Source organism: Neovison vison, chromosome 7 (assembly GCF_020171115.1).
Source record: "Neovison vison isolate M4711 chromosome 7, ASM_NN_V1, whole genome shotgun sequence".
Classification (NCBI taxonomy): Eukaryota; Metazoa; Chordata; class Mammalia; order Carnivora; family Mustelidae; genus Neogale; species Neogale vison.
Genome location: NC_058097.1, coordinates 47,367,341 through 47,393,902, shown reverse-complemented (window position 1 = coordinate 47,393,902; position 26,562 = coordinate 47,367,341). Strand labels below are relative to the sequence as shown.

The 26,562-nt window shown below is 41.6% G+C and overlaps 2 protein-coding genes across 2 annotated transcripts in view; both read left to right on the top strand.

Moving 5' to 3' along the window:
• Positions 1 to 25,851, top strand: part of LOC122911702 (zinc finger protein 91-like) — a 48,382-nt gene extending 22,531 nt beyond the window's left edge. Inside the window, 1 exon segment of the mRNA XM_044256670.1 lies at positions 25,502 to 25,851. Within this exon segment, the coding sequence (XP_044112605.1) occupies positions 25,502 to 25,816 (315 nt within the window). The 3' untranslated portion in view covers positions 25,817 to 25,851.
• On the top strand, positions 8,703 to 9,640 carry LOC122914620 (putative protein ZNF720; the record flags this gene model as incomplete). Its single annotated transcript, XM_044261246.1, has 2 exons — positions 8,703 to 8,835; positions 9,531 to 9,640. Coding segments are annotated over 2 exons (243 nt in total), but the record flags the coding sequence as incomplete, so codon positions are not given.
• Positions 25,852 to 26,562: the final 711 nt, after the last annotated feature.

Sequence of the window (26,562 nt, the reverse complement as noted above, 5' to 3'; positions counted from 1 at the left end):
TGATATTGAGAACATCTATCAACCACATCCTGAATCATACGCCATGATTTAGAAACCTGAAACTGCTTGCCCATAAGCTCCTTAAGCTTGCGTGTCCTGAAATGAGTGCCCTGATGTGTTTGGCTTACTAATTTCTTCCTAGTCTTAGCCCAGACCCCTTCATAGTCTAGTTTAACCCATTTTGTAAATATTTTAAATCTTCCTCTGAAGTTTACCTCAAGTTGTCTAGCTTAGGCAAATAAACATTTAAAGACAACCAAATCTAGAATTTAACATCCATAAAGGCGTGTTATTAAAACATAATTTTTCTCTCTAAAATAACTCTCATTTCCAGAGATAGCCAAATCAGGACTAATTAATTTGAAAAACAAGTCCAATAATTGTTTTAGGACTTTAGGCCAAACTTGGCCTAATTATTTACATAATCTCAGCAAGAACAGTGAGTGTGATCATATAGACCTTTAATTTAATTTATTTTATTTTTTTAAAGATTTTATTTATTTATTTGACAGAGAGAGATCACAAGTAGGCAGAGAGGCAGGCAGAGAGAGGAGGAAGCAGGCTCCCCACTGAGCAGAGAGCCCGATACGGGACTCAATCCCAGGACCCTGAGATCATGACCTGAGCCGAAGGCAGCGGCTTAACCCACTGAGCCACCCAGGTGCCCCCATATAGACCTTTTAGAATCTGCTTTGCTGGAATTTCTTATAAGGAATCTCTAGGTTGAACTTTTCGTAGCCTCTCCAGGCCAGAAGCCAAGCCATGTACTTGGCATCAGACATGCCTGCAATACCTGTCGATTTGGGCGAATTCCTCTTCCTGAGGTTCCTGTGCCTGCCAGGAAGTAACATTCTTTACTCACCTGGTGAAGCTGCTGGGAATTCTGTAAGCAAAGTATCAGGCCAACAGTTCCAAAGGACTTTACGGCTCCAGGTTTCATAAAGTCAGCCTTAGTTCCTTTAAACTGTTTGGTCATATCTGAGTCTTTTCAAATATGACATTCCAGTCAAAGCCTTGGTAAAATGACCAGTTTCCAATGCTGTCCTGTTACATGGAGAATAGATTCTTATTGAATTTATGCAAATGACTGATTGCCATGGAGGAATAATACTTACTGAGACCTTTTGGTTTCAGAGGGTTCAGATAGACAGAAAAATCAAATTCCCTGATTCGTTTGCAAATAAATATTTTTCCATTTCTGTACATCACAGATATCTTAAGAAAAAAGTTTTCTTGATCTGAAAGAACAAACATTAGAGAACCAGCAATGTCTAAAATAACTGATATGACACTATAATATTTTAGCTCATTTAGTCCCATATTGCTAATTCTGGTTTAGTCCAAATGCAGCTTTTACTTCTGGAAGTTCTTACCCATTTCAGTTCCCAGGTTTTTAACATATCAAAGACCTGTATTTGTCCTGAAATTCTTCCCATATGAATTTCCTTTAAGGCAGAATTTATCTTACAAGATAATTAAAACAATTACAAATGACAAAAACTCAGAATAGATATGGTAAAGAGCTGATGAGATGAGAATTTACAATTTAACTGGCAAGAAAATCAGGTTACTTCTGTGACACGTAACATTTCCATAATCACAATATCAAGTGATGATCTATCAACATATTAGAACTTTAGGAAATGCATAGAATCTTTAGATTAGTTATAGCATTTTCCCAAATGTAACCCAAAGTTTATCGTTGGTTTAAATCTTGTCAACAATTGCTAAAACCTTAGAAAGTTTTAAAACACATGCCTAAATATAATTAGGGATGTTAAACACTTAATAAAACAAAACATAGGAACTGAATTTTCTGGGCAGGCAAAGAGAAAACCATTTACACTTTTTAACAGATCAATTAACTAAGAAAACTTTGCCCTTTTAAACAGAGAGAAAACCAGCTTTTCTATACCAGTGTCTTTTACTTTTTTTTTTTTTTTTTTTTAAGTGTGCAGTCTTAAGGTACGAGTTTTCTGGGTTTCCCTCCCATCGTGAATGATGTCGGGGGAGGGGGATCTTTCAGATGCTGTCCTGCTCGCATCCCTCATGGGAATTTAGGAGCGTCTTAGCTAAGGTCTGTCCGTATAAACCCCGGACCAGGCTACTCCGTGGAGTAGATGACCGTTATGCCATATGAAGTCCCGTGAGACTCAGGGTCCAGCCCACTCAGACTCCATAGCCGAAGTGATGGAGCCATATGGACACATTCACACAGTCAGGCATTCTTCAGATTCAAACAGGTTGGATTCCCTCCCATTTTGGGTATCCCTGGCTACTGGGAGGTGATCAGTCTCCCCTTTCACTCTTTACAAATAAGAGTGAGTTTCTATGGTTACAGGCAATGGGGGATGGTAATAGGGTGTTTTTGCAGTCCCTCAAGGTTGGGCTGCTTTCTTAATCTCTCAAGGCCAAATGGCCCTTTCTCTTGGAAGTATAATTTATGTGGAGGCATGTCTAAGAGTGCTAAATCACCTTGGAGGCTGTTTTTCTTTCTTTTTTATTTAAATGGGATCAGGCATCTGGTCTTTTTTCCCTTTTTTTTTTTTTCCTTAGTCTGTCCTGACCATACCTAAAATTCCTTTTCTGAAGATTTTCCTTCACAACCCTTCTACAACTTTCCTTTGCATTCAGGTTTTGTCCCAAGCCATTTTTTTTTAAAGATTTTATTTATTTATTTCACAGAGAGAGATCACAAGCAGATAGAGAGGCAGGCAGAGAGAGAGAGAGAGAGAGAGAGAGAGAAGCAGGCTCCCCGCTGAGCAGAGAACCCGATGCGGGACTCGATCCCAGGACCCTGAGATCATGACCCGAGCCGAAGGCAGTGGCCCAACCCACTGAGCCACCGAGGCACCCCCAAGCCATTTTTTTTAAACAACCATTTCACTTAGGACAAAATTACCTTTTTTTTTTGCTTTCAACAAAATGTACTCCCATTTCTTAAATCTTTCTTACATATCTTTTACTTTCCTACATACAGAGTTGTTTCCCTTATTTCCATCAGTCTTAGTTACACTAAGCAGAACTTTGTACTCTTAGAAACACCTTAATCTCTAGTGAAGACTAAGTATTAACCAATTGTGAGTTGTTACAACAGAATTCTTCAGATGGCAAATTTATTAATCAGTTAAGCGCAAAACATGTTTACCAACAGATTTCAAAAGCTCAAACCTAGTTCCAGCAACCAGCGTCTAGCATTTTATCCCATTTGGTTTAACGTTTCAGGTTAGCAAAGACTTTGAAAGCTATCGCAGCAACTACCCATTAAAACTTTGAGACAGACAATTAACCATCAGTTTAGTCATTTCTTTGCTAACAAATTTTAAGAAATAACACGAGCTTACTTGACATTAAGTAAACTCTGAAGTTTCACATTTACTGCTGATAACTTAAAAGACATGTATATCTTAATTAAAACAACAAACTTAACTTAGTTAAAATACTGATTTACGTTCCACCTGGGCCCACTCCACTTTGAATGTTTACCTGAGACATGGGTGGGAGGATCTGGAGTGGGGGGGTGTTAGGTCCAGGGGCTGCTCTTCTTGCTCCTTGACAGTGAAGAGAGAAGGAGCCGTGGTGCATGATCTAGAGGCTAGTCATGCAGGCTGCACGCATGTTTGTGCAGAAACATGAGAAGGAGGAGAGAGAAGAAACAAAATGCTGCCAGAAGGCAGAGAAAGGATTCCCGGTTTTAGAGCTTATCAACTCCAACAGAGGAGCAGACACCATGATTTCCCGCCAGCAAGGGGGAGGGGGCTAGGCAGTCCACATCGGGCCAGAGAGGGCAAGGAACTTCCCCAAAACAAAGGAAGTTTCGACAGCTGATTGGGAATATTCCTTAAAGTCTCTGTCTCAAGTTAGACTAACCCCAGTTGGCTCCAGTTATAGCCAGCCATTAACACAAGAAATGAGTAAGGGAGAAACCCCACATCTATTAGGAGGAACGGAGAGATGAAAGAGTCCCCTCACTCTCTGCTTGCCCCATTTCTTTAAACACAACAAACAACACAACAGACAACGAAAAGACAAGACAAAGACAGCCACAGACCCAGCAGCCCTTCTTAGATCAGATGCCAAACCCAAAGATGTGCAAGATATAATCCCAGCTTAAAAACGTAAACTGCCACTGTAGGAAATTTTCTCGGTTCCCTATGAGCATCCATAGACCCAGTGGGGAATTTTCTTGGTTCCTTATGAGCATCCGTAGACCCAGCGGTTGCTGGGGATTTTCTTGGTCCCCTAGACACGCTCACTGGTGGGGATTTTCTCAGTTCTCTAGATGCACTCGCTGGTGGGGATTTTCTCAGTCACCTGATTGCCCGGGAAGGCTCATACCCGCTGGAAATCCCCCCTGCCGAGGGATGGGGCATCCCCGCATCCACTCCAGCCCTGGGGAGCAATGCTGAGTCCAGCTTCTCCCCGGTGGGCTTTACCCTGCATCTCTGCAATCAGACAGACAGACAGACAGGATCTTAAGGGGTCTTGAGATCTTACCTCTGGAGGCTTTTCGCAGAAATTCTCATGCTGACTCAGTTCTCGTCATTGATCACGGGTGAGCCCCCAATGTTGGGTCCATGGTCAAAGGAGCGAGACTAATACAAAGCGAAGGTCAAGCAAAGCTTTATTTCATGCCAAGCACTGAGAATCAGATTGACCAGTAGGGCCATCTCTTGCAAAGAGGCGACCCTTCCCAGCCTCACAAACTAACTTTTATAGAGCAAAAGCCATGTGGTCGAGCCTGGCCACACACAGGTGGCCAATTGAATTAGAATTTACCCTATACTAGTTATTTGAACTAGCCTATCACTCTGGTCAGAATTGGCACCCAAAAGTCAGGGCCCACATTCTTGGGTGGTTAGGGAGGTGCTTTCCTGATTGGATGCCTCCATCTGGCTTGGCTCATCCTTGTATTCTGGGCTCTGTTTTCAGGGGCTGGTCAGTCATATTTTTCTGGTTTCCCAGACTTGTTTCTAAGTAAGTTCCTCTGTGGAGGGGGCAGGGTCAATCTAAGTTTACTGCATAAGCAACAAAATGGCTCGCTCAGGCTAAGCAGGCCCTTACATTTTACAGTTGAGAAAGCACTCAATATTTTCTAGAATGCATAAAATAAAAAGTGTAGCCTCAAATTTCAGTGAGAATGCTGAGAATTAGAGTTCTCATATTGGGGCGCCTGGGTGGCTCAGTAGGTGAAGCTTCTGCCTGCAGCTCAGGTCATGATCCCAGGGTCCTGGGATGGAGCCCTGCATCAGGCTCTATGCTCAGCGGGGAGCCTGCTTCCTCCTCTCTCTCTGCCTGCTGCTCTGCCTACTTGGAATCCGACATATTAAAAAAAAAAAAAAAAGAATTCTCATATTGCTGATTGAAGGGTAAAAACATACATTCACTTTGGAAAATTGTGTGGCAGGTAGTTATGGAAATAAACATTTACCTATGGAAGGGGAGCAATTTGTCACCCTCAAATGTGTCTTCTTGGTCTCAAGATTATTTTAGAATGGTATTTTATTTTATTTTTTTTAAAAGATTTTATTTATTTACTTGACAGAGAGAGATCACAAGTAGGCAGAGAGGCAGGCAGACAGAGAGAGGAGGAAGCAGGCTCCTTGCTGAGCAGACAGCCTGATGCGGGACTCGATCCCAGGACCCTGAGATCAGGACCTGAGCTGAAGGCAGCGGCTTAACCCACTGAGCCACCCAGGCGCCCCAGGTATTTTAAAGAAACAGCAAATAAAGGAAAAGCTCTGAAACGCTGTGTTTACTTTGAAAGAGACATTTGCATTTATATGGGAATGTTTGGTCTGTCAAGTGTCTCCCTCTGGTTGCGGAAAAAGGGAGAAGGAGGCAGTCTCTGGAAACTCCTGTTGTGGAGAAGGCAGGGCTCAAACTGTGCTCTCCGCCCCAGCCTTGGTTCCCCTGCTCTGCGTGGTGTCCTCCCAGATGCTTCCCTATAGGATCAGGTTGGAAGATTCAAAAGGATCCGATCTGTTGGCCTCCCCCTCTGAGTCTGTGTTTCAGTTTGGGTGGAGACAAAATTGTTGTGTTAATTATAGGCTCCAGGTGATCCTCAGTGAGGCCGGCGTGAGCACGAGGGCTTCGGCTTATTTTATGAGTGGAGAGAGGGCTTTGGCTCCTGGAGGGGTAAGAGGGGCTCTGGTCTGTGAGTCTGCACGGTCAGGTCCGTGGAGAACAGGGTTCCTACACTGAAGCCGAATTTGTTGGCGTCTGTGGGAGGGGCGACCCCCCTGAAAGCAGAGAAGGAAAAGGCAGGGATTGCTCTCCCATCAGGAGCCTCACTGTTTCTGAATAGCTCCTGACACAAAGGCTAGGAATTTGGGCCTTTTCTGCATTTTAGGATCCTGCCGGTAGCTGAGCCATTTTCAGGTGAAGAGTCTCCATTGGCGATGTTAAAAGCAGTTCTGGGGGCACCTGGGTGGTCAGTGGGTTAAGCCGCTGCCTTCGCTGCCTTCGGCTCAGGTCATGATCTCAGGGTCCTGGGATCGAGCCCCGCATCGGGCTCTCCACTCAGCGGGGAGCCTGCTTCCTCCTCTTTCTGTCTGCCTCTCTGCCTACTTGTGATCTCTATCAAATAAATAAATAAAATCTAAAAAAAAAAAAAAAAAGAAAAGAAATTGTTTCTTAAAGTAGTCGTCATGACAAGTTTCTATTCTGTCACTTTTCCTTTGGGTGTAACCACTTTCTAAATGTCTGGATGTGTCCTTGAATGTACAATGGCAGATCAGTGCTGGGTGAATCAGTTCTTGTTTCCCTCATTCTTCTCAGGTTTGACCCCTGCTATGAACACTGCTTTAGGGTCTCTCTGCATAATGACCTCTGTGTCATTTTAGAGTGACTCTAGGTCAGAACACCTTGGTGAAAACTTGATCCCTTGTATGTCAAGGATGCTTGACAAAATATTCCTATAAAAATAGAATAATGTATTTGTTCTCTGAGATGGTTATTACACATTTTCCCTTAATTTATGAACAACTGTTAGGAGCTCTCTAGAAACTAGGAAATTGTGAGAAAGGATTGTTGTTGTCTTTCTTGCTTTGCCAGTAGAATCTATAATTGGTATAAAACCCACACAGGCATGCTTGGGTGGCTCAGTCGGTGAACTGCCCGACTTTGGCTTGGGTCATGGTGCCATGAGTCCTGGGATGGAGCCCTGTGTTGGGTTCCCTGCTCAGGTGGGAGTCTGCTTATCCCTCTCCCTTTGCTACCAGCCCTCTATTCTCCCCCCAGCCTTGTTATTTCTTGTGTGAGTGCGCTCTCTCTCTCTCTGTCTCTGTCAAATAAAAAAAAAAAAAAAAGAAAAGAAAACCAGTTTAAACAAACAAACAAACAAACACACATTTCTATTCCTTGTCCTCCAAGAATTCCTCCTTGGAGTTCTACCTCTTTGTTATTCCAAAATGTATCCCTTGGCAGTTGGGCTATTGCTCTCTTAGAAATGCAGACTCGCATCCCAACCCAGTTCTCCAGAACAGAATTTGCATGTATATAAGATCTCCCCTGCCCACTTAGAATTTAATAAGCACATTTGTAACCTACTAAAACATCCTACCTAAGAAGCAGACACTACTTACACTGTATGATGTTAACATGATATAAAAAAAGATGTATGCCTGTGTTGATGCCTCTGTTTAACAAGTTATTTTGGATGAACACAGTATTTATACTGATTTTGTGGATCCTGTGTTGTTCTCTTACCTCAAAGCCAGAGAATACATTAGCACCTATTATTGGGTTAATAATTATCTTCCTGTACAAAGGAGGATAGTCTATGAAGGCAGAACAAGTTGTCCTAATAAAATGGGACTAACATGGGTTCACCGCTTGGTGAATCACAGAAAGTACACAGGGATGAGGCAATGGTAGTCACACAGTGGAAATTTGATTTGCCAAAAAAAAAAAAAAAAAAAGTGGGGGGCCTCACAGGGAATAAGTTCCAAATAAGACACTGACAGAGCAAGGGGGAAGGATTTCCTGTTACTTGGGGTTAGGGTGGATGTTCAGAAAGTGGTCTGATCTTGTGCAGAGTTGGGCAAAAGGTGACACAAGAGTCTCAAGAAAAAACTTCTCAGGCCTCTGGGGGGCTCAGTCATTAAGCATCTGCCTTCATCTTGGGTCATGATCCCAGAGTCCTGGGATTGATCCCCACATCGGGCTCCCTGTTCCATGGGGAGCCTACTTCTCCCTCTCCCACTCTCCCTGCCTGTGTTCCCTCTCTTGCTGTCTCTCTCTGTCAAATAAATAAAATCTTAAAGAAAAAAAAATAGAAACCACTTCTGTACATACTCTGTATGTTATGTACATAATCTTTGAGTTCCTTTTTGAGTAGAGATTTTAATACTAAAATAAAGGGAACTGTATAGATCACTCCATGGGTTACTCCTTGGTGCATCTGCTTAGGTGTGAGTCTAGGGTTAAGCTCAAATTGGGCCAGCCTAAGCTCTTCCTCAGGACAGCTCTTACTTTTGTTGGATAATTTCCATTTGTTTTGCAGGAGTTGGGGGGTTTTTGAATGAGGTAAAAGATAAGGTGGAAACACGAGGGTAAGTAAAATATGGGACAGAGATTAGAGGGTACAAACAGGTAACTGGAGAAAGTCAGGTCTTGGGTCTAGCTGGTGACATTAACTCCTATCATCTTGGGGACCATCATGAACTCTGCCAGTGGCCACTTGGTGACTGTGGTATTTATTGCAGGGACAGCTGACCTTCAGGGATGTGGCCATAGAATTCTCTGAGGAGGAGTGGGGATGCCTGACCCACACTCAGTGGCAACTGTACAGGGATGTGATGTTAGAGAATTACGGACACCTTGTCTTCTTGGGTGAAAATAAGTCCTTCCAGATTTCCAAACCCCACTCTGGGTTTTGTTCCTTCCTGTGAAGACTGTGTCTTGGAAGACTCCTGTGTGAGTGACTGGAATTCAGATCCAGGCAAAAAGGGAAATAAGTTGGGGTTTGTAAATGGAGAGAGAAATTTTCCTGATGTGTCCTTTTCAGCTCTCGCTTTCCCTTCTTCATCACTTCTGTAGATTCCTGGTCATTCTAAACACTGAGTGGCATAAAATGGTGCTGCCCACTTCTTCTACTCCAGTTTCCACCCACTGTTGTATAGGTGGTACCTGGAAGTGGAGGTAAGGACATGAACGTTGGAAGTACCTCCTGTGTGTTCTTTTTTTTTTTTTTTAAGATTTTATTTATTTATTTGACAGAGAGATCACAAGCAGATGGAGAGGCAGGCAGAGAGGGAGATAGAGGGAAGCAGGCTCCCTGCTGAGCAGAGAGCCTGATGTGGGACTCGATCCCAGGATCCCGAGATCATGACCTGAGCCGACGGCAGTGGCTTAACCCACTGAGCCACCCAGGCGCCCACCTCCTGTGTGTTCTAAAGGGTCTGTTGAGCAACAGGATGTGGGAAATGTTTTTCTAGAATTCTGCAATTCCCTCTCTTCTCTACCGAGCACAACTGTGATTGAAAGAATCTCTAGTGATACTCAATTTCTTTTTAAATAAAAAACAGGCCTCATTATATCCAAGCCAGACTTTGTCTCCTTTTTAGAACAAAAGCAGCAGCTCTGGGATGTGATAAGAAAGGAGATAGTAGTCATCCATCCAGGTAGGTGGGAATGAATGAAGTGGGTGACAGAGGTTACGTCCAAACGTGAAGGAGGATGATGGACCTTAAAGTGTGGTTTGAGTCAATTTCCTTGAATGAAGATTAGTTTGGGAAGCCTGGTGGTGTTGGTCTCCCTGTCACTGAGGGACATCTGCTATCCAAGATTATCAGGCTGTTACATTCTCTAGGGATTCTCCTTCAGCTCAAGTGCTTGTCCACTGCATCCACAGTGAGGGCCAGACAACTGCCCTGTGAGTGGGAGGGCCTCCGTGACCTGAGAGCTTCTCCACTGCTATGAGGGACCCAGGGAAGTCAACTTATTTCTAAAAACCTTAGTGTTGAGCCCTTTGTGAGTTCTGTTGTGCCTCGTGTGAGATGCATGTGAGGGTAGTGGTGGGCATAATGAGATTTGGTTCAGAAATGCTGGGAACACTGGAGACAGACATCCCATGTTTTTGGATGTCTGTGTGCTTTCCAATGTGATGGAGGCTTTCATCTGAATTATACAAAATTGAGACTCAGTAGCATTATCAGATCAGAAAGTACCTCCCTGAAATGACAAGGTCTAATCCTTTACTCCCATTCAAAAGTTGGTTTTACTTCATATGAACTTGATCCTGGTATCTCCCCTGCCAGGTAAGTTTTGTATGAACTAATAGTAGAAATTATTCCAATCTGTATTCCATTTTTCAGTGGTGAAGTAATGTAATGTATCTGTTTGTTTCCCATACCTAAATAATGGCCCGGGGTGGGGGGGCTAGGACATTTGGAACTCAACATTTGTAGCCTATAATACAGTCTCAGTTGTTGCCTTATTTATTAATAATTGCATAATTTCATTTTATATAAAGTTATTGTGACTTTGCCATGTTTGTTTTTATTTTTTAATTATTTGTGGTTGAGATTCATTTCTTTTTTTTTTTTTTAAGACTTTATTTATTTACTTGGCAGACAGAGATCAGAGAGGCAGAGAAAGAGAGGAGGATGCAGGCTCCCCATTGAACAGAGAGCCCGATGCGGGACTTGATCCCACGACCCTGGGATTATGACCTGAGCCGAAGGCAGAGGCTTAACCCACTGAGCCACCCAGGTGCCCCAAGATTCATTTCTGATGTTTCTTTAGATCCCAAAACCTGATAGGACATGGGCATGTGCTTTATAAGAAGTGAGGTAGATAATTAGTACAGTCCCCATGTTTAAGAAAAACTTGTGTTTATAACTGTAGTTTTACTTCAGGGAAGATCAATCATTAGATTTTTGTTCTGCTCTCCTCAAAATATACATGAATTTATCCAAATACTTATGTAAACTCTTTGTCAGTATATTTTAGAGTGTTGGTGGTATTGTTCATCTGGAAATGAAAGGATTTTGCTTGCTCTTCTACAGAATGAATTATACATTCTGCATCAAAAGAGGACTCTATTAATAACATGATACATTTTTAATGTCTTCTAAGTCCTTATTGGTAAAAATTTTCATTAGATGTTTTTCTGGTTGATATTAATGACTATTCATTGCAATTAAGACATGTCATAATTCCAGTGCTTGTTTTTTATGGGGTCACAGTCACAGTTTAAAAACACAGTTACACGGTGGTTTTCCTTTTAAATAACTCATCCATTTTTATGTAAAATGCTTTGGATTAAATTTGGACTTACTCTGGTTTTGCAATTCCATGATCGTGTGCTTCTTTTTGTCTTGGACTTCCCATATCACAAAGTCGTTTGGGTTTCGTCTTTACCTGTGTGTTTTATTATAGGGTGACAACTTTTAACTCAATAGATTTTAAGACAATGTGAGTTTACCTCAAACCTAAATCACTTTTAGGCCCTTTGCCAATAAAATTATATATGCATTGGTCTGTATCAATATTACACATACATACTGTGTTACTCCTCTTGTGTAGTTCGTTGGTAAGTGGTCAGTGTATGTTGTATCATGCCTATGGAGTTGTCATAATAATAGAATTCATTTCATCATCTATTGGTGAATTTATATTTTCCTTGCATGAGAGAAACACTTTTTTGAACTGAAAGTAATTTTTTTAGAGATTTTATTTATGGGGCGCCTGGGTGGCTTAGTGGGTTAAGCCTCTGCCTTTGGCTCAGGTCATGATCTCAGGGTCCTGGGATCGAGTCCCACATCGGGCTCTCTGCTCAGCAGGGAGCCTGCTTCTTCCTCTCTCTTTCTCTGCCTGCCTCTCTGCCTACTTGTGATCTCTGTGTGTCAGATAAATAAATAAAATCTTTTAAAAATATATTTATTTATTTGACCGTGAGAGAGAGATCACAAGTAGGGAGAGAGGCAGGCAGAGAGAGAGAGGGAAGAAGTCTCCCCGCTGAACAGAGCCTGATGCAGGGCTGGATCCCAAGACCCTGAGATCACCACCCTAGTTGAAAGCAGAGGGTTAACCAACTGAGCCACCCAGGCTCCCTAAAGATAGATTTTCGAGTAACAGCACCAACTAGGAGGAAGCACATGTATGTGTGTATTGCTACTGTGTCTTCAGAAGGAAAAGAATATTGGTTTCAAGGAGCATATTTCCAGGTTTCAAAATTGATGATTTCCTAGCAAGCAAAAGTATTACATATTCATGTTAGGAATAGTACGGAACTTATAGTTCCTAAATCTCAAGTATCTTGGTTTGAGACTCTCCGCATGTAAATCCTATCTTGTGTACCTCGGTGTTAACTTGTGCAGGATCCACTCTTCTTCTCTTCTTCCAATCTGCATAATCTTAAAATCTCAAGGATTTTAAGAACAGTTTGCATGAAATGACTTGGTGTTCAAAATTTAATGTGCACATGGGAGTAATTCTCCAGGGAGCACATTACATTCCATGTAGTTTAATTGATAACATTCACTTTTTCTTTTGTGATTGGAGAACTAAGATTTCTTGAGTTGCTATTCTTTCCTTTCTTGGAATTGACCTCATCCAGGTTGCTCACTTCACTGTAACAGTTTGATTAGGTGAAAACGTAGAGACTTCAGGGCACCTGGGTGGCTTAGTGGGTTAAGCCTCTGCCTTCCGCTCAGATCATGATCCCAGGGTCCTGAGATCAAGTCGCGTATCGGGCTCCTTGCTCAGCAAGGAGCCTGCTTCTCCCTCTACCTGTCACTCCCTCTGCTTGTGCTCTCACCCTCTCCATCTCTCTCTGTTAAATAAATGAATAAAGTATTTAAAAAATGGGGAAAAAAGGAGTGATGATGTAGCTCAGGGTAAGAGATGAAACACGTCTAGGCTAGAGCTTTGGCTTAAATTCTTCATGTGGGAGAGGACACTTGAAGAAGGCTGTGCTACTGACTGAATTTAGAAATGTAAATTTTTCTTGTTTCCTTTCCAAATCATCTCCAGTTCTTCTGTCTCCTTATCTCCATTCCGGTCATGTGTAGGTATCAGAGCTGACCTTCCTTTTTATGCTATGGAGGCCCCATCGTCACTGCTCCTTCCTCCCCCAAGTCACACAGGCTCTTGTAGCTACTTAGAAGTACCATGGAATTTTTTAGTTTATTAGTAAATCATTGGTAACAAGGTAATTTGAGGCCATATCTGAGATTTAAGTACATTGTCATTACCACTTCATTGGAAGCTTTGGAAAACACCATCAGTGGGCCACAGGATTGATTTAGACACTTGGCACTGAGAGAGTTGTGAGGACAGATAAAACATGATGATGACCTAGTTTGAGAGGAAGAGAAGTCCTACAAAACACCAAATATGGAAAATTCTTGATGTGGGCAAGTTCTGTAGGGAGCTCCCTTTGGTCACTGCAAGGCCTTAGGAAGCTACTTGTGATGAGCAAATGTGACAGAGATGGGGACTTTGAGAATGGTGGGGATTTTCGAGGATTCAGAGACATAAGATGCTTTCTTCATGGATTCATGAATTCCTTGGTGATAAGGGAATCATCAGCAGCGACCATTTCTGCTTCAGACAGCCTACCCAATTTTGGGGCTCACTGTCCCTATGTTGTTTCACAGCCCATGCTGTCCCTACAGTCCTCCTAACCTGAGCGGAAAGAGGACTTGCATCAGTTGTAGAAACTAATCAGATTAAGTACATGTTATCCTCACATTTAACATTAGACCAATTGAGGGATAATAATGCATTTTTCTTTTTTTTTTTTGAAGATTTTATTTATTTATTTGACAGAGATCACAAGTAGTCAGAGAGGCAGGCAGAGAGAGAGAGAAGGAAGCAGGCTCCCTGCTGAGCAGAGAGCCTGATGTGGGACTTGATCCCAGGACCCTGAGATGATGACCAGAGCTGAAGGCAGAGGCTTTACCCACTGAGCCACCCAGGTGCCCCAATAATGCATTTTTCAATACTGTTACTTTGTGGTCAGGTCTACCATGAAAAGACAATGTGTGGGGCACCTGGGTGGCTCAGTGGGTGAAGCCTCTGCCTTCAGTTCGGGTCATGATCTCAGGGTCCTGGGATGGAGCCCCACATTGGGCTCTCAGTCAAATAAATAAATAAAATCTTTTTTAAAAAGTTGAAAAAAATTAAAAAAAAAAAGAGAAGACTGATGTGTATGCATAGAAAAGGAGATGTATATTTTATGTTATGTATACAGTGAGTAGATAGTTGCTCAGGCCTGATAGAATGGCTGACGCACTAGAGTGCACTCACATCTTTTATTTCTTCTCTGTGATATGGTCCTCCCTAGGCATTCTGTTCATACTAGCTCTCTCATGGCCCCAAGATACCTGCCCCCCCCCCACCACACACACACACCAGGCATCAGTCCATGTTGAAGGAAGCAAAGGAGACAGTGTAAGTCTGGTTCCACTTAAAAAATTTGAATTGATGCCTCTTCGTGTTCATTCAGGGAAGGTCATCCTCCCCAAGGCCTACTCCCACCATGCCGTGGACCAGAACTCTGTCATAGGAGCCAGTCTAAGTAGAAATGTGGAAGTGTAGCACAGGTGGACATAGAGATGTTTGCAAATGGCTCTTGTTCTGTGAACTGGTTCACAGCATCTGAGAGAAAGATAGTCACACTTTGCACTGAACCTGTTTTTTAAAAAAATGCTAACATTTCATGGATTCTTCTCCTACCCACTTAAGCCCCCATGTTGTATCACCACTCCCTCATATCAGGGAGATCATATGATAGTTGTCTTTCTCCGCTTGACTTATTTCGCTAAGCATGATACGCTCTAGTTCCATGAAACAAGATGGGATAGGGAGGGAGACAAACCATAAGTGACTCTTAATCTCACGAAACAAACTGTGGGTTGCTGGGGCGAGGGGGGTTGGGAGAAGGGGGGAAGGTTATGGACATTGGGGAGGGTATGTGCTTTTGGGTAAATTGGAAGGGGAGGTGAACCATGAGAGACTATGGACTCTGAAAAACAGTCTGAGGGGTTTGAAGTGGCGGGGGGGTGGGAGGTTGGGGTACCAGGTGGTGGGTATTATAGAGGGCACAGCTTGCATGGAGCACTGGGTGTGGTGAAAAAATAATGAATACTGTTTTTCTGAAAATAAATAAATTGGAAAAATAAATAAATAAATAAATAAATAAATGAAAGCTTAAAAAAAAAAAATGCTAACATTTAGGGCACCTGGTTGGCTCAGTGGGTTAAAGCCTCTGCTTTCAGCTCAGGTCATGATCCCAGGGTCCTGGGATCGAGCCCCGCATTGGGGGCTCTCTACTCAGCAGGGAGCCTGCTTCCTCCTCTCTCTCTGCCTGCCTCTCTGCCTACTTGTGATCTCTGTCAAATAAATAAATAAAATATTTTTAAAAAATAAAAAATAAAAAAATAAAAAGATGTTAACATTTAGAGTATACTTAATCTTAATGCTCAGGGATTTTATGCTGCATACAAATTGAATGCTGATGAGCTCCTTAAGTCTGCAATTATTTATGGTCTAACGGTAAAAATCATCATCGACAGATTTACAGTGAAAATGCTGGATGCCATCCCAATATAATACATGACATGTATCGATGTCTCGTGTGCATTTCATAACTTAGTTGATAAAATATTTACGTAAGTGTCCCTTCATTTTAATTATATTGCCTTTATACAAGAATGGGACCAGAGGTGTGTTTGGGGTGATCCCAGAAAGCTCAAGGAAAGTATTGAGAGAAAGCAGAGATGGAAAAGAAGGAAGACAAGATAGACTTCGTTAGAGTCAGATTAATTTATGAAAAAAGAAAATGTGTGTTGTTTATGTTGTGTGTGAGTTGCCTAAGTGTATGTCACAACAGTAGCATGATCACAAGCATAGAGGGATTCTGAGAGTGACTTATCTGTGGATAACTCTGGGATGACCCATGACATTTCCTTCAGAGGTAATTAGATTTTGCCTACATCAGAATCACCAGGACAGTTGGAAATCTTGGATTGCTTTGCCTATCCCTATATTACCATACCAATAAGTCTCTGGGGTGTAACTCCTGAATTTCTTTTCTTAGGCATTCTCAGGTCCCTGTCTAGGGAACGGATGCTGAGAACCAGTTTCTGGGGACACATTTAGAGCTCAATGCCTCAGGAAGGGTATTAGCCTATGCAGAATGTAGTCAGGGGACAGGTCCATAATCCTGGTTCTCCAGGTGTGAAAGTGGACTCCTATGTGTGCTGGGTCTTCCCTGTGTTTTGACCTTGGACACCTGACCTCTGTGTCTGGTCCTTAAGTAGTCAACTGGAAAGCCACTCAGGGTACATGTGTGTGGTTTGAGCTGGAATTTTCATTTTGAAGTCCCAGTTCACAGAACCTGCTCCATGTGAGGGCTTCTGGTTAAGCCACTGAGTGTGAAAGATGAAGAAGAATGTAAGCACGGGTCACTTCTGGAAGAGCATTTGACTGGGGTGCCTCGTGTTGATATGCAGGGTATCCAGGGTCAAACCCTAAGTCTACCAATATTGAGATATTCACTCAACCTTCTTTTATCTAAACCATTTCTGCCAGTAAAAGGACAATAACATTAGCACTAACACACAGAATTAAGGATATTAAATATATTAAAATAGATAAAGCATCTGGCACCTGGGTGGCTCAGTGGGGTAAGCCTGAGCCTTCAGCTCAGGTCATGATGTCAGGGTCCTGGGATCAAGTCTCGCATCGGCCTCTCTGCTCAGCAGGGGGCCTGGTTCCCCCCCCCCCCGTTCATCCTGAAGAAAGAGGTTATGCTCCATACTTGGGCCATGCTACTGGCTCGCTGCTTTCCTCAGTAGCCATATGACATAGGCTCTGTGCTCGCCCAAGGCCTTTCTTCAGGCATCCTGGTATGGTAGCAGCAGAAGCTATGGTCAGCAGTGGAAAGTGACTGCCTGCTTGCAGGCCTGCCCAGACAGAGGGATAGAATGTCCTTAATGCTCTAGTGCAGTCTGTTGGCGGTGACCAAACACAAGCCTAGTTGGTGACAAACCTTGACCAGGTAGTTCCATCTAGCCCTGCACATGAACAGAGTCCCTGGGGTCTCTCAGTGTGACTGCAGTACAGGACACAGTCTAGTCTGGCAGTCTTCCAAGATCGGATCACCTTTTTATTTTTTTAAGGTTTAATTTATTTATTTGCCAGAAAGAGCACAGGTGGGAGGAACTAGGCAGAGGGAAAAGGAGAAGCAGGTTTCCTGCTGAGCAGGGAGGCTGACGCAGGGCTCCATCCCAGTATCATGACCTGAGCCAACTGAAGGCAGACACTTAACTGACTGAGCCTGAGGTGCCCTTGATCACTGGTTGTTGTAGCCCTGCCCACCTTGCCCATGTCTGTGGGGTCCTCTGGTCCAGCACCAGATTCCTCCCAGGGTTCCCCATGAGGTGAGATCTCAGCGGGCCATCCAGAAAGGGGCCTGCCATTTGGGGAATGCTGGGTGCCCATGGGGTTTTTTTTCTTGGAACAATTGTAGTTCGTTTTGGTCCTTCATGGTAGGGCTGTGCTGGCCCTAGGGAGTTGCCTTGTGATCAAAGTGAAATCGCTCCTCTTACTTTTCTAAGGACCCTCTTGGTCTCTGGGATTCAGGGGCTGCTTTGGCCTCACCCCTGAGTACTGAGAGCTGCCATGGAGGTCTGATGCAGACAGGTGCTAGTTTGATGACGTCATCCCTCTGCGATGGATGGTTTTGTGTTTCAAGCTAAACATATTTCTCTATATGCCTGTGTTTATGTGTGTATATTTTTACGTTTGTGTGTATAAATATGCACACAAATGTTTGTCATCCATGAAGTAGAATATTTACATAGTGTAACATTTGATATTGAAAGATTGAACTAATAGTAACAGGATATACTCCTTTCATGCTAAAGATTACTCTATACAATATTCATATTGTGATGCTGGTTATTTGATTGGTTGTCACCACGTGGAATATTTTTTTTTTTTGTTCTGTTTTGTTTTGTGTTTTTTTTTATTTTCTCTTCCGGTTCTAGTTACAGCTCAGGAAAACTCCAGTGAAATATATTCAAGCAGAGTTTATTATTACCATTAACATTTCTTCTATTTATTCCAATGGAATATATATATATATATTTTTTTCCAATGGGATATTTATTCCAATGGAGGTTGGGTTTGCATTTACTGAGTTCTTTTATGTTTCTCCTTAGACTTTATCTATTTTTTGTTTTAAAGACTTTATTTATTTAACAGATAGAGATCACTGGTTGGCAGAGAGGCAGGCAGAGAGAGAGAGAGAGAGGAGGGAGCAGGCTTCCTGCTGAGCAGAGAGTCCGATTTGGGACTCGATCCCAGGACCCTGGGATCATGGCCTGAGCCAAAGGCGGAGGCTTTAACTCACTGAGCCACCCAGGCGCCCCGACTTTATCAATTTTTTAACTCTTTGTTTCTTGTGTTTCCCTGTGTCCATATTTCAAAAAAATAATTCTACAGTTCATTCTTTCTCTGTGACCATTCTGTTTCCAGTAACATACTGCTTTAGCTGAAAATTAAAGCATGCATTTTTTTTAAAGATTTTATTTATTTATTTGACAGAGATCACAAGTAGGCAGAGAGGCAGGCAGAGAGAGAGTGAGAGAGGGAAGCAGGCTCCCTGCTGAGCAGAGAGCCCGATGTGGGACTCGATCCCAGGACCCTGAGATCATCACCTGAGCCGAAGGCAGTGGCTTAACCCACTGAGCCACCCAGGCACCCAGCATGCATTTTTTTTAAAGCATGCATTTGAAATCTAGTCACAGTGTGAAATTTCTTCCTACTTTAATTTCAGTTTGTCAGTATATGTATATTGTTCATACTTACATCTGTGTTTTTGATTATGTGCCTTTTGTTTCTATTTTTAATTTAGTTTTTTAAAAATTATTTATTGGGGCACCTGGTTGGCTCAGTTGGTTAAGCCTCTGCCTTCAGCTCAGGTCATGGTCTCGGGGTCCTGGGATCAAGCCCCGCATTGGGTTCTCTGCTTGATTGGGAGCCTGCTTCCCCCATCTCTCTGCCCGCCTCTCTGCTTATTTGTGATCTCTGTCAAATAAATAAATAAAATCTTTAAAAAAAAAGATGTCACATGTACAGATCACAAATGAACAGCTTCATGGAATTTCACAGACTGATCTCATCTGTATAAGCCTTTGAGGTCATGAAACACAATATTGTCCTCTGAATCCCCGTTGAGGACTCAGTAACTTTTCCCCTAAGCTCAGCACCATTTCAGCATCTAAGGCAAGGGATTGCTGTGCTCCCTTTTTTACTTTGTGGAAATAGCATCAGGCAATGGGGACTCTTGTATTTGGCTTTTTTTTTTTCTTTCTCAGTATTTGTGAATTGGTTGGTTTTCCTGCATGTTACTGTGCATGATTCATTAGAGTGGAGTGATCCCGTTCCATTATGTGGATACCAGCCACCTCATTCTATTGTTAACAGGAGGGGGCATGGTTCTCTGTGCAGGATTGTCATGACTAGTACCGATGTGTAAAATCTATGATTTGTCTTTCAGTGGAACATGTACACATATCTGCTGGCTGTTTGATGTGGGACTGGAATCCAGGTACTTACGGTTAGATATGTTCAGCTTTAATAGATACTACCAAACCCTTTCCCCCAAAACTTGTACCATTGTTCACACACACCAGCAGTGATTCCTAGGATGTCTGGCTTATTTGTGTGCCTTCTAAAACCTGGTAGCTTATGTGATTTTGGTGTCGGGCTTCTGGTTAGCAAGTGATGTTATCAAGTTGTGGTTTTATTTGCTTTTTTGTTGTGTTGTTACTCTCTACTAGTATGAAGTTGGGTATTAACCTATGGATAATCTCTTTGTCAAAGTGTCTTATTTACTGTGCCCCTTTTTTTTTCTGTTATGGTATCTTTTTCTTTAGTCTTTGTAGTTCTGCATATATTATGAGTCCTTTGTCTCCTCTATCACTCTACTTCTATTTCTATCTCTTAAGATTGTGATGCATAGAAATTCTTAATATTTTTGGAATCTAATTTATCATTTCATCCTTCATGGTTAGTTTTCTTTTATTGGTTTTAGATTTTTTTTTCTTATACGAAGACTAGAGAGATACAATGATTTGTGTTTCTCTAAACACCTCATTATTTTTATAATTTAAATTGGAATTGTATTAAAAATCAATGTGTTATATGGTTTCTGTGGTTACTGAAGTTTTCTATTCTTCCCCCCACACAACATCACTAACGTATTGAAATGTATTCTGAAAATGTTGTACTGTACTTTCTTTGCATTTGCTTACACAAGTCGTTTCTTGTGACAGATTTCCATTGCCATGATCTTAAAGGTAACTACTCCTTTGATTTCTCTCCATTCTTCGTGTATCTCTAGAGATGCACAAAGACTGCTGTGGGGCTCAGTCCGGAAACCCTGAGATCATGACCTGAGCCAAAATAGACGCTTACCCAACTGAACCACTGATGCAGTTCCACCCATGATTTTTATTTTATTTTATTTATTTTATTTTATTCATTCATTCATTCATTCATTCATTCATCAATCCATCATTTAATCATTCATTCATTTATGGAATTTAGAACTGTGGAATTGAAAATGTGGGCATCAGTTGCACACCTGTGAGAAATATAGAAACTTAGACCCAACCCAGAAATTGAAATCAGAATAGGAATTTTAACAAGGCCTCAGCTGATTGTCATACACAGTAACATTGGGGAAATATATGTCTAGATCATCTACACTCTTCCCTTATTCTATGCTTATCTTTATGTCTGTAGTATATTATTTTGATAACTGTGACTTTACAGTATGCCTTAAATCACGACGTGCGCTGTTCATTTTCCAGATTATTCTGGGTATGTGTTATCCTGTGACATCCATGTAAAGTTAGGGTGCATTTTGTTCTTTCTGCAAAAATAGCATTGGGAATTTGATAGAGAGTACATTTAATCTGCAGGTCAATTGAAGTTTTATTGATAGGTCAATAATCTTAAGTATTTGAGTGAAAGAACATTGATGTGTCCACTTATTTCTTCTTTCAATTCCTGCACACTATTTTATAGTTTTCATTGTCCAGATTTGATATCATTATGTTGAATTATAAGCATTTTATTTGGGAAGATGTTCCTCTAAATGTATTATGTTCTTAACTTTTGGAATTCTTTTTTATGTAGAAACAACAAATTTTTTATGTGTTGGGTTTGTATTCTCCAGTGTTGTAATTTTTTTTAGTTTTCACAGGTTTCTTTTTATTTTTTTAAACATCTTATTTATTTATTTGACAGACAGAGATCACAAGTAGGCAGAGAGGCAGGCTCGGGGGAGGGGGGAAGCAGGCTCCCTACTGAGCAGAGAGCCTGATGCAGTGTTCAATCCCAGGACCCTGGGATCAAGATGTGAGCCAAAGGCAGAGGCTTTAACCCACTGAGCCACCCAGGCATCCCTTTTTGCAGGTTTCTAACAACAAGGATTCCCAGGAGAGGAAAATGGCCTTGGAATAGGGGGACACTGGACTCATCACATCTCAGGAACACAATTAGATAAATACCAAATCACCCTCAGTACTCCAGAAATGGCCATGAAGACTGACAGATCATACTCCCCAAGTTACAGGAGAAAAGAGGCCATATCATAGATGGCAGAAAGTTTGGAGACATGGTTAAGGGAGGGAAGAATTACAGTGCTATGGAAGGCAGGGATCTCTGGTTGTGGGGAAAGTGGCATGACAGAGGGAACGCAAAAGGAGAATGTTTCCCCAAAGCCCCTGGTGTGCAAAACAAGAGTGGATGAATTTCATGAGTTCTTGGAAGTAGCAGGTGTTAAAGCCTAGAGTTTTAAAGTTCAGCAGCCTTGGCTGGGATAGAGCCAAGAAGGTGCTGTGCTACTCCTGAAGAGAAGGAAGGCAAGCAACCTGGGTACAGACAACCAGCAGACAGTGATCAGAAGAATGACTGGGGGACACAGTGGGAAGAGTATTCACTAGTCTAGGAGTGTTTCCCTGTGAGGAAACATTCAGTGGAATATGTGTCTAAGAACACAGGAGTTAGATGGCACCATTTCCCTCTCCTGCCTTGTAGCATAATCTCAGAACAGTGTCCCAGTGTCCCAGTGTCCTCGTCAGTGAGGACATTGGCTGTCTGGCTTGCTTCCTAAGCCCCAGGCGCCTGTGCTCTGGTTGGACTGACCTTCTCAGTCTAGCTTACCTCAGGCCCAGAAAGGTGGGCCCCTGCCCATACCACATCTCCTGAACAGAGAGTTCTGCACAACCTCCGTTCTGGTGGAGGTGATTTCAGGTCTCATTTCACAAGCAGACCAGAGTTTACCTCGTTAAAACTGACCACATTCAGACCCAGGAGCAAATACTGTCTACATAAGGTAAGGAGAGCCTCTGCAGACCACTGACTAGAAGGATGTAGCAGGACACATCACTGGCTTTTCTAACACAGAGAGGAAGGCAGACTTAGACAAAATGTCAAGATGGAAGAATTTATCCCAAAAGAAACAAAAAAATACGGCCATGGCCAGAGATCAAAGGGATTCAGTTATCAGTAACATACCTAATGGAGAATTAAAGGCAACAATCATAGGGTTTGAGAAAAGAGTGCTCAGAACTTTACAGAGACAAGAGGTAAAAGGGAAAAAAATGGAGCACATGGGTGTCGCAATTATATCTGATTCTTTGTTTAAGCTTAGGCAGTGATTTCAGGATCATAGGATCCAGCCCCAGGTCAGGGTAGACATTCAGTGTGCTGTCTACTTGATATTCTCCCTCTCCCTCCATAGCTCCTACTCATGCTCTTTCTCTCTCTCTCTGTTTCTCTCTCAAATAAATATTTTTTTAAAGAAATCAGTTAGATTAACAGTGATTAACAATCAGTGAGAAAAGAGGATTGATGCAATAAATAGCCAGCTGGAAGAAACAGAGGAAGGACTTTCTGACCTCAAGGACACAAAAAAGGAAAATAATCTGAGCAAAAGAGAGAAGATTTGATTTAGGGAACTCAGTAACTACGTCAAATGTTGTAACTGCCTAGGTCTTGGGCTTTTCTGTGTTGGGAGAGTTTTGTTTCCAAATATATCTTAAATTCCTGTTTTTGGTGTAAGAAGAGTTCCCATTTATTTGGTAGAGGGTTGATAATTCAGTCTTAGTGACTTGTGCAATTTTAGGAATTATCTATTGTTGTTATTGTTTTTATTCCTAAGTTATCTGATTTGGTAGTATATAAATTCTGACCAAATTAAAGCAGAGCCAGTTTTAGTATTTCGGGTAAATTGGGCATTACATTATTGTTCTGTTACTATTCTGGTCTCTATTTTATTTATTTCAGATTTATCTTTGTTACTTCCTTGTACTACTAAATTTCATCTAAGTTTTTTCCTTTCCTTGTTTCTCATAGAAAGTTAAGTTTTTTTTTTTTTTATTCCAGCTCTCTCTCTCTTTTTTCTTTTTAAAGATTTATTTATTTGACAGACAGAGATCACAAGTAGGTAAAGAGGCAGGCAGAGAGAGGAGAGGAGGAAGCAGGCTCCCTGCCAAGCAGAGAGCCCAATGTGTGACTCGATCCCAGGACCCTGAGATCATGACCTGAGCTGGAGGCAGAGGTTTAACCCACCAAGCCACCCAAGCACCCTTCCAACTCTTTTTTTTTTTTTTTTTAAACTCAGCCATGTATTGCATTAAAAAGAAAAAAAAAATTGAAAATGGAAAGTGTTGTAGACAATGTTTAGCAAAATAAACAATAGGAAAAAAGCACAGAAAAATTAAATTAGGATTCTTTAGGGTTGTTTATAGATCATGTCATCTGTGAATACAGATAGTGGTTTGTTTTTGTTTTTGTTTTTGTTTTTTCAGTTTGGAGTCTTTTTGTTTTTTTCTTCCCTAGTTGTTCTGACTAGAATGTCCAGTACCATGTTGAAGGCAGTGGTGGTGTTACTTCATTACTTCATTTCTGATCATAGAGAAGCTTACAGTCTTTACCTGTAAATACTGGAGTATGTTGGATTTTTTTCTATTTGGTTCATTTCAGTTTTATGTTTAAATAACCATCCTTCTAATTTTACGCTCATGTGGCACTTTTCCAGATTATTTGAGATACAGGAAAGGATTTGTGCTACAACATGACAGTATCACAGAATCATCTATTAGGATATGTGGTCAGTATGTTGTGTTCAAAGGTAAGGTATCCATGGAGGAAGGAAACTCTGATGATTCCTTCCCAGCCATCTTTCTGACACTCTTTGATTGACTGGAAGCTTGTATGTTACAAATCATCAGTATATTCATCTGAAAGTAGTAAGTGCAATGACTTTATTTTTCTCTTATTTGATGTCTTTCAGCCATATATTCACATGACACTCAGAACTTCCTGGAAAAGCTGAGCATAGAAGCTTCTTTACAAAAAGTGACGATGAGTAGATACAAAAATAGTGCTCTTGAAAATGTATACTTAATGACAGACTGGGACAGTGATAGGGAGAGGCAAGGGCATCAGAGATACCATGAAGGACAGAGCCCATCTGAAGCAACGGCATCTAATAAGACTCAAAATGACCCGAATAGTGAAGGATATAAAACATCATGGAAAACCTCCCTTTTTAAGTCAGCTGCTTCCACAAAGCAGTGTGTTTCTGTCAGCAAAAGCTCCCATCAAGTATTCCAACATAGCTCTTTGTGGAAAGACAGTTTGGACAATCTGGAAAGTTATCTAGTCCATGCTGAAAATAATGATTGGAACCATTTTCAAAATGGGATTGGATTGACCTTTCCATCAGATACTTCTGAAAATCAGAGATTGAATAATGAAGAACAAAGTGCTAAGTGGGATCCATACGAGAGGGGCTTCACTGAGGAGTCAACCCTCCAGAATGACCAGAGCCCTTCCAATGGAGACAGCATTACTCAGTGCCCTGAATCTGAGAAAACACTTAACCAGGGCTGCAGTGTTCAGAGACGTGTGAGGACTCAGTTTTCAGAGAACCAGTATGAATGTTATAAATGTAGGGAAGTCTTTCATCAGAGGTCTAGCCTTATTACACATGAGAGTATCCATTTGGGAAAAAATCCTGATGAATCCAGTCAGTGTGAGAGTGGTCCTCAGCAGTCCTCCAGTATTGGTGATGAGCAGAGAATTCATGAGGCCAAAAACCCATTCAGATATGCTAAACGTGGTCCCACATTTAGTCAGTCATCAAGACTAAGTAGAAACAAGATAATCTCTAGTGGAGAGAAAACACGCATTTTTAAGGGACGTGGTAAAGTCTTTGACTCACACTCAACCCGATCTCAGCATCAGCAAATGAATACTGAAGTAAAATCATACAAATGTGAAGAATGTGGTAAAACCTTTAAGTACTACTCATCCCTAAGGAAACATAGGCAAATCCATACTGGAAAGAAACTCTACAAATGTAAAAAATGTGACAAAGTTTTTTAAAATTCACTCAACACTTATTCAGCATTACAGAATTCATATTGGAGAGAAGCCTTACATATGTCAAGAATGTGACAAGGCCTTTTCACAGAGGTCATTGCTTAGTAAACATCACCGAATTCATACTGGAGAGAAACCTTACAAATGTAAGGAATGTGGCAAGGCCTTTACACAGCACTCAGTTCTTACTCGACATCACAGAGTTCATACTGGAGAGAGACCTTACAAATGCCAAGAATGTGGCAAGGCCTTTCACCAGAGCTCATCACTTACTGTACATCACAGAATTCATACTAGAGAGAAACCTTACAAATGCGAAGAATGTGGCAAGGCCTTTTACCCGCGCTCACACCTTAGCAAACATCATAGAAGTCATACTGGCAAGAAACTTTAAAAATGTAAAGACTAGGAGTAAGGACTGTAAAACCCTTACATCAAAGACCTTGCATCCGATATAACTGGAGAATAACTATACACATCTAAAGAAGTCCACCCTCTCCCTGAAACTCACAACTTCATAGTAATCATATGGGAGCAACATGGTAAAATGTGATGAATGTAGTGACACCTTTAACTGGAAATCAGTCTATACTCAGTGTCCAAATTGCACACTAGATTCAAACCCTAGAAAGATGATGATTGTGGAAAGACCCTCATTTTAATATACACGTTCACAAACACAGAAAGTGCTAAAGAAGGTAAATTGAATCCTACAAATAATTAGAAAACTCTCTGATTGAACATCTAATGTCAATAAATGTCACAGATATCACGTAAAAGGCGTGTACCCGTCCCTCTATTCAGACAGTACTAGTTAGTCCAAGGAAAAAGATCAAGTTAAACACTTGGAAAATGCATATGCTGTTACATTGGGGGGGGGGGCTTACAAGGGTACAATTAGTTTTGATGTGCTTTTTGTTATCTTGAGCCTTTTTGAGGTTTGTGACCAGCAAATATTAATGTACTTTATTCTCAAATCACTTCTGGAGATTGACTTACTTGTACTGGGTGTATGAATCCGTGAGCCTGATTTTTGCTCCATCAACGGCATTCGATGCCCTGCTGCACTTGGGGAGACTCACGCATCCCAGATTTCCTTGGAAAGTAAGAACTATGTAATACACAACATGAACAAAGAAA